This window comes from Somniosus microcephalus, chromosome 10 (genome assembly GCF_052327205.1).
Source record: "Somniosus microcephalus isolate GS21.2 chromosome 10, FLI_Smic_1.0, whole genome shotgun sequence".
Lineage (NCBI taxonomy): Eukaryota > Metazoa > Chordata > Chondrichthyes > Squaliformes > Somniosidae > Somniosus > Somniosus microcephalus.
Window position 1 is genome coordinate 231,753,710 of NC_140996.1, and position 17,116 is coordinate 231,770,825.

General features: G+C 58.2%; 1 protein-coding gene across 1 annotated transcript in view; it reads right to left on the bottom strand.

Annotated features, from left to right (window-relative positions):
- pde2a (phosphodiesterase 2A) overlaps positions 1 to 17,116 on the bottom strand; it is a 429,910-nt gene that overhangs the window by 68,466 nt on the left and 344,328 nt on the right. Inside the window, exon 19 of the mRNA XM_085999752.1 lies at positions 1,660 to 1,737. Coding sequence (XP_085855878.1) covers positions 1,660 to 1,737 — 78 coding nt within the window. The remainder of the gene's footprint in view (positions 1 to 1,659; positions 1,738 to 17,116) is intronic.

Below are 17,116 nucleotides of genomic sequence, written 5' to 3' on the forward strand. Positions count from 1 at the left end.
CTGAGGGAGCGCCGCACTGTTGGAGGTACCGTAGTTCAGATGTGACATTAAACCGAGGCCCCTTCTGTCCTCTCAGGTGGACGTAGAAAGATCCCAGGGCCATTATTTTGAAGAAGAGCTGGGGAGTGCTCCCAGTGTCCTGGACCGAATATTTATCCCTCAACCAACATCACATAAATAAACAGATCATCTGGTCATGATCACATTGCTGTTTGTGGGAGCTTGCTGTGCACAAATTGGCTGCCATGTTTCCTACATTACAACAGTGACTCCACTTCAAAACATACTTCAATGGCTGTAAAGCGCTTTGGGACGTCCTAAGGTTGTGAAAGGCGCCTTTGCTCCACCATTGGCGGCCGTGCCTTCAGCTGCCTGGGCCCCAAGCTCTGGAATTCCCTCCCTAAACCTCTCCGCCTCTCTCTCCTCCTTTAAGACGCTCCTTAAAACCTCCCTCTTTGACCAAGCTTTTGGTCACCTGCCCTAATTTATCCTTATGTGGCTCGGTGTCAAACTTTGTTTCATAATCGCTCCTGTGAAGCGCCTTGGGACGTTTTACTACCTGAAAGGTGCTGTTCTTGTTGATAACTATTGGCCACGACGCTGGGGAGGACTCCCCCTGCTCTTCTTGGAAATAGTGGCCATGGGGTCTTTTACGTCCACCTGAGAGAGCAGACGGGGCCTCGGTTTAACGTCTCACCTGAAAGACGGCACCGCTGACAGTGCAGCGCTCCCTCAGTACTGCCCCTCCGACAATGCGGCGCTCCCTCAATACTGCCCCTCTGACAGTGCAGCGCTCCCTCAGTACTGCCCCTCCGACAGTGCAGCGCTCCCTCAGTACTGCCCCTCCGACAGTGCGGCGCTCCCTCAGTACTGCCCCTCCGACAGTGCGGCGCTCCCTCAGTACTGCCCCTCCGACAGTGCGGCGCTCCCTCAGTACTGCCCCTCCGACAATGCGGCGCTCCCTCAGTACTGCCCCTCCGACAGTGCGGCGCTCCCTCAGTACTGCCCCACCGACAGTGCAGCGCTCCCCTAGTTCTGCCTCTCCGACAGTGCAGCGCTCCCTCAGTACTCCCCCTCTGACAGTGCGGTGCTCCCTCAGTACTGCCCCTCTCAAAGTGCGGCGCTGCCTCAGTACTGCCCCTCGGACAGTGCAGCGCTCCCTCAGTACTGCCCCTCCGACAGTGCGGCGCTCCCTCAGTACTGCCCCTCCGACAGTGCGGCGCTCCCTCAGTACAGCCCCTCCGACAGTGTGGCGCTCCCTCAGTACTGCCTCTCCGACAGTGCGGCGCTCTCTCAGTACTGTCCCTCCGACAGTGCGGCGCTCCCTCAGTACTGCCCCTCCGACAGTGCGGCGCTCCCTCAGTACTGCCCCTCCGACAGTGCGGCACTCCCTCAGTACTGCCCCTCCGACAGTGCAGCGCTCCCTCAGTACTGCCCCTCCGAAAGTGCGGCGCTCTCTCAGTACTGTCCTTCCGACAGTGCGGCGCTCCCTCAGTACTGCCCCTCTGACAGTGCGGCGCTCCCTCAGTACTGCCCCTCCGACAGTGTGGTGCTCCCTCAGCACTGCCCCTCTGACAGTGCGGCGCTCCCTCAGTACTGCACTGGGCGGGTCAGCCTGGATGATGTGCTGAAAAGATTAATCCGCAGATGTTGCCTCACCTTCATGTGGTACATCATCATCTCGTTGGCCAGGTGACTCCTGTACTGGGCTTCATGGACCTTCTTGTACAGTAACGACTGGGCGGAGGGAAAGAAATGTCAGGAGAATCAACGTCACAATTGTTAAAACCAACGACATGCAATTAAATATTCACAATTTATTCACTCGCTTATTCTACACCCTTCATTGCTAATCTCGCTGGCGGTTGTGGTTTCAGCAGAGTTCCCTAGCCTTCCAACGGCTGTGTGTGGAAATAACATACAGCACAGAAGGAGGCCATTAGGCCTATCGTGCCTGTGCCGGCTGTTTGAAAGAGCTCTCCAATTAGTCCCACTCTCCCCTGCTCTTTCCCCAGAGCCTTGAATTTTTTTTTCCTTTTCAAGTATCTATCCAATTCCCTTTTGAAACGTGGGCCTACGACTGGTGACCCCGGGTGAGACCGGCTAACTCCGCACAGGCCACAGGTGGAAACCGGGGCCATCCTGGTTCACGTGGTACTGAGGCACATTGGCCGAGGAGATCCCAGGCTCCACTGTGGGCCTGTGTCAGGTTGGAGGTGCTGCAATTGGTTTATAGTCTCGTGGCGAGGGCTTCCATGTGGAGCTGTGAATTTGTGGACATGAGGTGAGGACCGAGCTGTGAGGTCCTCCACGCTCTTGGTCTGCAGTTGAAGACTGGGCGTTTGAGTGAGGTGCCCAGAGCCAGCTGAAACCCCACCAAGGCACGAGTCAAGGAGAAAGTGGGCTCATAATGGTGAAGGGACACGAGAGAGATCATGGCCATCGCAGGGACCTCCAATATAGGGGGATGCTTATATTATCATCCTAGCTTTGTGGTGCCTTCAGTACCATTGCTCAACCCAATCCGCACAGGGCAGGGATGGTGCAGCCGCCTGCTCTACAAGTGGAAGATGAGGGACGGTGCGAAGTGCGACTGTGGCCATGAGTCCCAGACCGTGAAGCAGATCACATCAACCTGCCCGCTGAGATCTGTTGCGGGAGGAACCTCATTTCTCCACTCGGCATCTACGGAGGCCAACGAATGGAAAGCCAAACTAGATATCCCATAATAAGCTTTTCCCATCATATGGAAGTAGTAGTAGTATCTAAGTCACCTCGTCCAGCATTCCACTCACCCAGCACAACATCAAACTCACCCAGTCCGACATCACACTCACCCAGTCCGACATCACACTCACCCAGCCCGACATCACACTCACCCAGCCCAAAATCACACTCACCCAGCCCAACATCACACTCACCCGGCCCAACATCACACTCACCCAGTCCGACATCGCTCTCACCCAGCACAACATCAAACTCACCCAGTCCGACATCACACTCACCCAGTCCGACATCACACTCACCCAGCCCGACATCACACTCACCCAGTCCAAAATCACACTCACCCAGCCCAACATCACACTCACCCGGCCCAACATCACACTCACCCAGCCCGACATCACACTCACCCAGTCCGACATCACACTCACCCAGTCCGACATCACACTCACCCAGCCCAACATCACACTCACCCAGTCCGACATCACACTCACCCAGTCCGACATCACACTCACCCAGCCCAACATCACACTCACCCAGTCCGACATCACACTCACCCAGCCCAACATCACACTCACCCAGCCGGCCTTCACACTCACCCAGCCCAACATCACACTCACCCAGCCGGCCTTCACACTCACCCAGTCCGACATCACACTCGCCCAGTCCGACATCACACTCACCCAGCCCGACATCACACTCACCCAGCCCGACATCACGCTCACCCAGTCCGACATCACACTCACCCAGTCCGACATCACACTCACCCAGCCCGACATCACACTCACCCAGCCCGACATCACACTCACCCAGTCCGACATCACACTCACCCAGTCCGACATCACACTCACCCAGCCCGACATCACACTCACCCAGCCGGCCTTCACACTCACCCAGTCCGACATCACACTCACCCAGTCCGACATCACACTCACCCAGTCCGACATCACACTCACCCAGTCCAACATCACACTCACCCAGCCGGCCTTCACACTCACCCAGCCCAACATCACACTCACCCAGCCGGCCTTCACACTCACCCAGTCCGACATCACACTCGCCCAGTCCGACATCACACTCACCCAGCCCGACATCACACTCACCCAGCCCGACATCACGCTCACCCAGTCCGACATCACACTCACCCAGTCCGACATCACACTCACCCAGCCCGACATCACACTCACCCAGCCCGACATCACACTCACCCAGTCCGACATCACACTCACCCAGTCCGACATCACACTCACCCAGCCCGACATCACACTCACCCAGCCGGCCTTCACACTCACCCAGTCCGACATCACACTCACCCAGTCCGACATCACACTCACCCAGTCCGACATCACACTCACCCAGCCCAACATCACACTCACCCAGCCGGCCTTCACACTCACCCAGTCCGACATCACACTCACCCAGTCCGACATCACACTCACCCAGCCCGACATCACACTCACCCAGTCCGACATCACACTCACCCAGTCCGACATCACACTCACCCAGCACAACATCACACTCACCCAGTCCGACATCACACTCACCCAGCCCAACATCACACTCACCCAGCCGGCCTTCACACTCACCCAGTCCGACATCACACTCACCCAGCCCGACATCACACTCACCCAGTCCGACATCACACTCACCCAGCCCGACATCACACTCACCCAGCCCGACATCACACTCACCCAGTCCGACATCACACTCACCCAGTCCGACATCACACTCACCCAGCCCGACATCACACTCACCCAGCCGGCCTTCACACTCACCCAGTCCGACATCACACTCACCCAGTCCGACATCACACTCACCCAGTCCGACATCACACTCACCCAGTCCGACATCACACTCACCCAGCCCAACATCACACTCACCCAGCCGGCCTTCACACTCACCCAGTCCGACATCACACTCACCCAGTCCGACATCACACTCACCCAGCCCGACATCACACTCACCCAGTCCGACATCACACTCACCCAGTCCGACATCACACTCACCCAGCACAACATCACACTCACCCAGTCCGACATCACACTCACCCAGCCCAACATCACACTCACCCAGCCGGCCTTCACACTCACCCAGTCCGACATCACACTCACCCAGTCCGACATCACACTCACCCAGCCCAACATCACACTCACCCAGCCGGCCTTCACACTCACCCAGTCCGACATTACACTCACCCAGTCCGACATCACACTCACCCAGACCGACATCACACTCACCCAGCACAACATCACACTCACCCAGTCCGACATCACACTCACCCAGTCCAACATCACACTCACCCAGCCCAACATCACAATCACCCAGCTCGACATCACACTCACCCAGCCCGACATCACACTCACCCAGCCCGACATCACACTCACCCAGTCCGACATCACACTCACCCAGTCCGACATCACACTCACCCAGTCCGACATCACACTCACCCAGTCCGACATCACACTCACCCAGTCCGACATCACACTCACCCAGCCCGACATCACACTCACCCAGCCCGACATCACACTCGCCCAGTCCGACATCACACTCGCCCAGTCCGACATCACACTCGCCCAGTCCGACATCACACTCGGCCAGCCCGACATCACACTCACCCAGTCCGACATCGCACTCACCCAGTCCGACATCACACTCACCCAGCCCGACATCACACTCACCCAGTCCGACATCACACTCACCCAGTCCCACATCACACTCACCCAGTCCGACATCGCACTCACCCAGCCCGACATCGCACTCACCCAGTCCGACATCACACTCACCCAGCCCGACATCACACTCACCCAGTCCGACATCGCACTCACCCAGTCCGACATCACACTCACCCAGCCCGACATCACACTCACCCAGTCCGACATCACACTCACCCAGCCCGACATCACACTCACCCAGTCCGACATCGCACTCACCCAGTCCGACATCACACTCACCCAGCCCGACATCACACTCACCCAGCCCGACATCACACTCACCCAGTCCGACATCACACTCACCCAGTCCAACATCACACTCACCCAGTCCGACATCACACTCACCCAGTCCGACATCACATTCACCCAGTCCGACATCACACTCACCCAGCCCGACATCACACTCACCCAGCCCGACATCACACTCACCCAGCCCGACATCACACTCACCCAGCCCGACATCACACTCACCCAGTCCGACATCACACTCACCCAGCCCGACATCACACTCACCCAGCCGGCCTTCACACTCACCCAGTCCGACATCACACTCACCCAGTCCGACATCACACTCACCCAGTCCGACATCACACTCACCCAGTCCGACATCACACTCACCCAGTCCAACATCACACTCACCCAGCCGGCCTTCACACTCACCCAGTCCGACATCACACTCACCCAGTCCGACATCACACTCACCCAGCCCGACATCACACTCACCCAGCACAACATCACACTCACCCAGTCCGACATCACACTCACCCAGTCCAACATCACACTCACCCAGCCCAACATCACAATCACCCAGCTCGACATCACACTCACCCAGCCCGACATCACACTCACCCAGCCCGACATCACACTCACCCAGTCCGACATCACACTCACCCAGTCCGACATCACACTCACCCAGTCCGACATCACACTCACCCAGTCCGACATCACACTCACCCAGTCCGACATCACACTCACCCAGCCCGACATCACACTCACCCAGCCCGACATCACACTCGCCCAGTCCGACATCACACTCACCCAGTCCGACATCACACTCACCCAGTCCGACATCACACTCACCCAGCCCGACATCACACTCACCCAGTCCGACATCGCACTCACCCAGTCCGACATCACACTCACCCAGCCCGACATCACACTCACCCAGTCCGACATCACACTCACCCAGTCCCACATCACACTCACCCAGTCCGACATCGCACTCACCCAGCCCGACATCACACTCACCCAGTCCGACATCACACTCACCCAGCCCGACATCACACTCACCCAGTCCGACATCGCACTCACCCAGTCCGACATCACACTCACCCAGCCCGACATCACACTCACCCAGTCCAACATCACACTCACCCAGCCCGACATCACACTCACCCAGCCCGACATCACACTCACCCAGCCCGACATCACACTCACCCAGTCCGACATCGCACTCACCCAGTCCGACATCACACTCACCCAGCCCGACATCACACTCACCCAGTCCGACATCACACTCACCCAGCCCGACATCACACTCACCCAGTCCGACATCGCACTCACCCAGTCCGACATCACACTCACCCAGCCCGACATCACACTCACCCAGCCCGACATCACACTCACCCAGTCCGACATCACACTCACCCAGTCCAACATCACACTCACCCAGTCCGACATCACACTCACCCAGTCCGACATCACATTCACCCAGTCCGACATCACACTCACCCAGCCCGACATCACACTCACCCAGCCCGACATCACACTCACCCAGCCCGACATCACACTCACCCAGCCCGACATCACACTCACCCAGTCCGACATCACACTCACCCAGCCCGACATCACACTCACCCAGCCGGCCTTCACACTCACCCAGTCCGACATCACACTCACCCAGTCCGACATCACACTCACCCAGTCCGACATCACACTCACCCAGTCCGACATCACACTCACCCAGTCCAACATCACACTCACCCAGCCGGCCTTCACACTCACCCAGTCCGACATCACACTCACCCAGTCCGACATCACACTCACCCAGCCCGACATCACACTCACCCAGCACAACATCACACTCACCCAGTCCGACATCACACTCACCCAGTCCAACATCACACTCACCCAGCCCAACATCACAATCACCCAGCTCGACATCACACTCACCCAGCCCGACATCACACTCACCCAGCCCGACATCACACTCACCCAGTCCGACATCACACTCACCCAGTCCGACATCACACTCACCCAGTCCGACATCACACTCACCCAGTCCGACATCACACTCACCCAGTCCGACATCACACTCACCCAGCCCGACATCACACTCACCCAGCCCGACATCACACTCGCCCAGTCCGACATCACACTCACCCAGTCCGACATCACACTCACCCAGTCCGACATCACACTCACCCAGCCCGACATCACACTCACCCAGTCCGACATCGCACTCACCCAGTCCGACATCACACTCACCCAGCCCGACATCACACTCACCCAGTCCGACATCACACTCACCCAGTCCCACATCACACTCACCCAGTCCGACATCGCACTCACCCAGCCCGACATCACACTCACCCAGTCCGACATCACACTCACCCAGCCCGACATCACACTCACCCAGTCCGACATCGCACTCACCCAGTCCGACATCACACTCACCCAGCCCGACATCACACTCACCCAGTCCAACATCACACTCACCCAGCCCGACATCACACTCACCCAGCCCGACATCACACTCACCCAGTCCGACATCACACTCACCCAGCCCGACATCACACTCACCCAGCCGGCCTTCACACTCACCCAGTCCGACATCACACTCACCCAGTCTGACATCACACTCACCCAGTCCGACATCACACTCACCCAGTCCGACATCACACTCACCCAGCCCAACATCACACTCACCCAGCCGGCCTTCACACTCACCCAGTCCGACATCACACTCACCCAGCCCGACATCACACTCACCCAGTCCGACATCACACTCACCCAGCCCGACATCACACTCACCCAGCCCGACATCACACTCACCCAGTCCGACATCACACTCACCCAGTCCGACATCACACTCACCCAGCCCGACATCACACTCACCCAGCCGGCCTTCACACTCACCCAGTCCGACATCACACTCACCCAGTCCGACATCACACTCACCCAGTCCGACATCACACTCACCCAGTCCGACATCACACTCACCCAGCCCAACATCACACTCACCCAGCCGGCCTTCACACTCACCCAGTCCGACATCACACTCACCCAGTCCGACATCACACTCACCCAGCCCGACATCACACTCACCCAGTCCGACATCACACTCACCCAGTCCGACATCACACTCACCCAGCACAACATCACACTCACCCAGTCCGACATCACACTCACCCAGCCCAACATCACACTCACCCAGCCGGCCTTCACACTCACCCAGTCCGACATCACACTCACCCAGTCCGACATCACACTCACCCAGCCCAACATCACACTCACCCAGCCGGCCTTCACACTCACCCAGTCCGACATTACACTCACCCAGTCCGACATCACACTCACCCAGACCGACATCACACTCACCCAGCACAACATCACACTCACCCAGTCCGACATCACACTCACCCAGTCCAACATCACACTCACCCAGCCCAACATCACAATCACCCAGCTCGACATCACACTCACCCAGCCCGACATCACACTCACCCAGCCCGACATCACACTCACCCAGTCCGACATCACACTCACCCAGTCCGACATCACACTCACCCAGTCCGACATCACACTCACCCAGTCCGACATCACACTCACCCAGTCCGACATCACACTCACCCAGCCCGACATCACACTCACCCAGCCCGACATCACACTCGCCCAGTCCGACATCACACTCGCCCAGTCCGACATCACACTCGCCCAGTCCGACATCACACTCGCCCAGCCCGACATCACACTCACCCAGTCCGACATCGCACTCACCCAGTCCGACATCACACTCACCCAGCCCGACATCACACTCACCCAGTCCGACATCACACTCACCCAGTCCCACATCACACTCACCCAGTCCGACATCGCACTCACCCAGCCCGACATCGCACTCACCCAGTCCGACATCACACTCACCCAGCCCGACATCACACTCACCCAGTCCGACATCGCACTCACCCAGTCCGACATCCCACTCACCCAGCCCGACATCACACTCACCCAGTCCGACATCACACTCACCCAGCCCGACATCACACTCACCCAGTCCGACATCGCACTCACCCAGTCCGACATCACACTCACCCAGCCCGACATCACACTCACCCAGCCCGACATCACACTCACCCAGTCCGACATCACACTCACCCAGTCCGACATCACACTCACCCAGTCCGACATCACACTCACCCAGTCCGACATCACATTCACCCAGTCCGACATCACACTCACCCAGCCCGACATCACACTCACCCAGCCCGACATCACACTCACCCAGCCCGACATCACACTCACCCAGCCCGACATCACACTCACCCAGTCCGACATCACACTCACCCAGCCCGACATCACACTCACCCAGCCGGCCTTCACACTCACCCAGTCCGACATCACACTCACCCAGTCCGACATCACACTCACCCAGTCCGACATCACACTCACCCAGTCCGACATCACACTCACCCAGTCCAACATCACACTCACCCAGCCGGCCTTCACACTCACCCAGTCCGACATCACACTCACCCAGTCCGACATCACACTCACCCAGCCCGACATCACACTCACCCAGCACAACATCACACTCACCCAGTCCGACATCACACTCACCCAGTCCAACATCACACTCACCCAGCCCAACATCACAATCACCCAGCTCGACATCACACTCACCCAGCCCGACATCACACTCACCCAGCCCGACATCACACTCACCCAGTCCGACATCACACTCACCCAGTCCGACATCACACTCACCCAGTCCGACATCACACTCACCCAGTCCGACATCACACTCACCCAGTCCGACATCACACTCACCCAGCCCGACATCACACTCACCCAGCCCGACATCACACTCGCCCAGTCCGACATCACACTCGCCCAGTCCGACATCACACTCACCCAGTCCGAAATCACACTCACCCAGCCCGACATCACACTCACCCAGTCCGACATCGCACTCACCCAGTCCGACATCACACTCACCCAGCCCGACATCACACTCACCCAGTCCGACATCACACTCACCCAGTCCCACATCACACTCACCCAGTCCGACATCGCACTCACCCAGCCCGACATCACACTCACCCAGTCCGACATCACACTCACGCAGCCCGACATCACACTCACCCAGTCCGACATCGCACTCACCCAGTCCGACATCACACTCACCCAGCCCGACATCACACTCACCCAGTCCAACATCACACTCACCCAGCCCGACATCACACTCACCCAGCCCGACATCACACTCACCCAGTCCGACATCACACTCACCCAGCCCGACATCACACTCACCCAGCCGGCCTTCACACTCACCCAGTCCGACATCACACTCACCCAGTCCGACATCACACTCACCCAGTCCGACATCACACTCACCCAGTCCGACATCACATTCACCCAGTCCGACATCACACTCACCCAGCCCGACATCACACTCACCCAGCCCGACATCACACTCACCCAGCCCGACATCACACTCACCCAGCCCGACATCACACTCACCCAGTCCGACATCACACTCACCCAGCCCGACATCACACTCACCCAGCCGGCCTTCACACTCACCCAGTCCGACATCACACTCACCCAGTCCGACATCACACTCACCCAGTCCGACATCACACTCACCCAGTCCGACATCACACTCACCCAGTCCAACATCACACTCACCCAGCCGGCCTTCACACTCACCCAGTCCGACATCACACTCACCCAGTCCGACATCACACTCACCCAGCCCGACATCACACTCACCCAGCACAACATCACACTCACCCAGTCCGACATCACACTCACCCAGTCCAACATCACACTCACCCAGCCCAACATCACAATCACCCAGCTCGACATCACACTCACCCAGCCCGACATCACACTCACCCAGCCCGACATCACACTCACCCAGTCCGACATCACACTCACCCAGTCCGACATCACACTCACCCAGTCCGACATCACACTCACCCAGTCCGACATCACACTCACCCAGTCCGACATCACACTCACCCAGCCCGACATCACACTCACCCAGCCCGACATCACACTCGCCCAGTCCGACATCACACTCCCCCAGTCCGACATCACACTCACCCAGTCCGACATCACACTCACCCAGCCCGACATCACACTCACCCAGTCCGACATCGCACTCACCCAGTCCGACATCGCACTCACCCAGCCCGACATCACACTCACCCAGTCCGACATCACACTCACCCAGTCCCACATCACACTCACCCAGTCCGACATCGCACTCACCCAGCCCGACATCGCACTCACCCAGCCCGACATCACACTCACCCAGTCCGACATCACACTCACCCAGCCCGACATCACACTCACCCAGTCCGACATCGCACTCACCCAGTCCGACATCACACTCACCCAGCCCGACATCACACTCACCCAGTCCAACATCACACTCACCCAGCCCGACATCACACTCACCCAGCCCGACATCACACTCACCCAGTCCGACATCACACTCACCCAGTCCGACATCGCACTCACCCAGTCCGACATCACACTCACCCAGCCCGACATCACACTCACCCAGTCCGACATCACACTCACCCAGCCCGACATCACACTCACCCAGTCCGACATCGCACTCACCCAGTCCGACATCACACTCACCCAGCCGGCCTTCACACTCACCCAGTCCGACATCACACTCACCCAGTCCGACATCACACTCACCCAGCCCGACATCACACTCACCCAGCACAACATCACACTCACCCAGTCCGACATCACACTCACCCAGTCCGACATCACACTCACCCAGCCCAACATCACACTCACCCAGCCCGACATCACACTCACCCAGTCCGACATTACACTCACCCAGTCCGACATCACACTCACCCAGTCCGACATCACACTCACTCAGTCCGACATCACACTCACCCAGTCCGACATCACACTCACCCAGCCGGCCTTCACACTCACCCAGTCCGACATCACACTCACCCAGTCCAACATCACACTCACCCAGCTCGACATCACACTCCCCCAGTCCGACATCACACTCACCCAGCCCAACATCACACTCACCCAGTCCGACATCACACTCACCCAGCCCGACATCACACTCACCCAGTCCAACATCATACTCACCCAGACCGACATCACACTCACCCAGTCCAACATCACACTCACCCAGTCCGACATCACACTCGCCCAGTCCGACATCACACTCACCCAGCCCAACATCACACTCACCCAGTCCGACATCACACTCACCCAGCCCAACATCACACTCACCCAGTCCCACATCACACTCACCCAGCCCGACATCATACTCACCCAGCACAACATCACACTCACCCAGCACAACATCACACTCACCCAGTCCGACATCACACTCACCCAGTCCGACATCACACTCACCCAGTCCGACATCACACTCACCCAGCCCGACATCACACTCACCCAGTCCGACATCACACTCACCCAGCCCGACATCACACTCACCCAGCCCGACATCACACTCACCCAGTCCGACATCACACTCACCCAGCCCAACATCACACTCACCCAGTCCGACATCACACTCACCCAGTCCGACATCACACTCACCCAGCCCAACATCACACTCACCCAGCCCGACATCACACTCACCCAGCCCGACATCACACTCACCCAGTCCCACATCACACTCACCCAGCCCGACATCACACTCACCCAGCACAACATCACACTCACCCAGCACAACATCACACTCACCCAGTCCGACATCACACTCACCCAGTCCGACATCACACTCACCCAGTCCGACATCACACTCACCCAGCCCAACATCACACTCACCCAGTCCAAAATCACACTCACCCAGCCCAAAATCACACTCACCCAGTCCAACATCACATTCACCCAGCCCGACATCACACTCACCCAGTCCGACATCACATTCACCCAGTCCGACATCACACTCACCCAGCCCGACATCACATTCACCCAGCCCGACATCACACTCACCCAGCCCGACATCACACTCACCCAGTCCGACATCACACTCGCCCAGTCCGACATCACACTCACCCAGTCCGACATCACATTCACCCAGTCCGACATCACACTCACCCAGCCCGACATCACATTCACCCAGCCCGACATCACACTCACCCAGCCCGACATCACACTCACCCAGTCCGACATCACACTCGCCCAGTCCGACATCACACTCACCCAGTCCGACATCACACTCACCCAGCCCGACATCACATTCACCCAGTCCGACATCACACTCACCCAGTCCGACATCACACTCACCCAGTCCGACATCAAACTCACCCAGCCCGACATCACATTCACCCAGCCCGACATCACACTCACCCAGTCCGACATCACACTCACCCAGTCCGACATCACACTCACCCAGCCCGACATCACATTCACCCAGCCCGACATCACACTCACCCAGCCCGACATCACACTCACCCAGTCCGACATCACACTCGCCCAGTCCGACATCACACTCGCCCAGTCCGACATCACACTCACCCAGTCGCACATCACACTCACCCAGCCCGACATCACACTCACCCAGCCCGACATCACACTCACCCAGTCCGACACCACACTCACCCAGTCCAACATCACATTCACCCAGTCCGACATCACACTCACCCAGCCCGACATCACACTCACCCAGTCCGACATCACACTCGCCCAGTCCGACATCACACTCGCCCAGTCCGACATCACACTCACCCAGCCCGACATCACACTCACCCAGCCCGACATCACACTCACCCAGTCCGACATCACACTCACCCAGTCCGACATCACACTCACCCAGTCCGACATCACACTCACCCAGTCGAACATCACACTCACCCAGCCCGACATCACACTCACCCAGCCCAACATCACACTCACCCAGTCCAACATCACACTCACCCAGCCCAACATCACACTCACCCAGCCCGACATCACACTCACCCAGTCCAACATCACACTCACCCAGTCCAACATCACACTCACCCAGCCCGACATCACACTCACCCAGTCCAACATCACTCACCCAGTCCAACATCACACTCACCCAGTCCAACATCACACTCACCCAGCCCGACATCACACTCACCCAGCCCGACATCACACTCACCCAGTCCAACATCACACTCACCCAGTCCAACATCACACTCACCCAGTCCAACATCACACTCACCCAGCCCAACATCACACTCACCCAGTCCAACATCACACTCACCCAGCCCGACATCACACTCACCCAGTCCGACATCACACTCACCCAGTCCGACATCACACTCACCCCAACATCACACTCACCCAGTCCAACATCACACTCACCCAGTCCAACATCACACTCACCCAGTCCGACATCACACTCACCCAGTCCGACATCACACTCACCCAGCCCGACATCACACTCACCCAGCCCGACATCACACTCACCCAGCACAACATCACACTCACCCAGCCCGACATCACACTCACCCAGTCCGACATCACACTCACCCAGCCCAACATCACACTCACCCAGCCCGACATCACTCACCCAGCCCGACATCACACTCACCCAGCCCGACATCACACTCACCCAGTCCGACATCACACTCACCCAGCCCGACATCACACTCACCCAGCCCGACATCACACTCACCCAGCCCGACATCACACTCACCCAGCCCGACATCACACTCACCCAGCCCGACATCACACTCACCCAGCCCGACATCACACTCACCCAGTCCGACATCACACTCACCCAGCCCGACATCACACTCACCCAGCCCGACATCACACTCACCCAGTCCAACATCACACTCACCCAGCCCAACATCACACTCACCCAGTCCAACATCACACTCACCCAGTCCGACATCACACTCACCCAGCCCGACATCACACTCACCCAGTCCGACATCACACTCACCCAGTCCAACATCACACTCACCCAGTCCCACATCACACTCACCCAGTCCGACATCACACTCACCCAGTCCAACATCACACTCACCCAGTCCCACATCACACTCACCCAGTCCAACATCACACTCACCCAGTCCCACATCACACTCACCCAGCCCGACATCACTCACCCAGCCCGACATGACACTCACCCAGCCCGACATCACTCACCCAGCCCGACATCACACTCACCCAGTCCGACATCACACTCACCCAGCCCAACATCACACTCACCCAGCCCGACATCACTCACCCAGCCCGACATCACACTCACCCAGCCCGACATCACACTCACCCAGCCGGCCTTCACACTCACCCAGTCCGACATCACACTCACCCAGTCCGACATCACACTCACCCAGCCCGACATCACACTCACCCAGCACAACATCACACTCACCCAGTCCGACATCACACTCACCCAGTCCGACATCACACTCACCCAGCCCAACATCACACTCACCCAGCCCGACATCACACTCACCCAGTCCGACATTACACTCACCCAGTCCGACATCACACTCACCCAGTCCGACATCACACTCACTCAGTCCGACATCACACTCACCCAGTCCGACATCACACTCACCCAGCCGGCCTTCACACTCACCCAGTCCGACATCACACTCACCCAGTCCAACATCACACTCACCCAGCTCGACATCACACTCCCCCAGTCCGACATCACACTCACCCAGCCCAACATCACACTCACCCAGTCCGACATCACACTCACCCAGCCCGACATCACACTCACCCAGTCCAACATCATACTCACCCAGACCGACATCACACTCACCCAGTCCAACATCACACTCACCCAGTCCGACATCACACTCGCCCAGTCCGACATCACACTCACCCAGCCCAACATCACACTCACCCAGTCCGACATCACACTCACCCAGCCCAACATCACACTCACCCAGTCCCACATCACACTCACCCAGCCCGACATCATACTCACCCAGCACAACATCACACTCACCCAGCACAACATCACACTCACCCAGTCCGACATCACACTCACCCAGTCCGACATCACACTCACCCAGTCCGACATCACACTCACCCAGCCCGACATCACACTCACCCAGTCCGACATCACACTCACCCAGCCCGACATCACACTCACCCAGCCCGACATCACACTCACCCAGTCCGACATCACACTCACCCAGCCCAACATCACACTCACCCAGTCCGACATCACACTCACCCAGTCCGACATCACACTCACCCAGCCCAACATCACACTCACCCAGCCCGACATCACACTCACCCAGCCCGACATCACACTCACCCAGTCCCACATCACACTCACCCAGCCCGACATCACACTCACCCAGCACAACATCACACTCACCCAGCACAACATCACACTCACCCAGTCCGACATCACACTCACCCAGTCCGACATCACACTCACCCAGTCCGACATCACACTCACCCAGCCCAACATCACACTCACCCAGTCCAAAATCACACTCACCCAGCCCAAAATC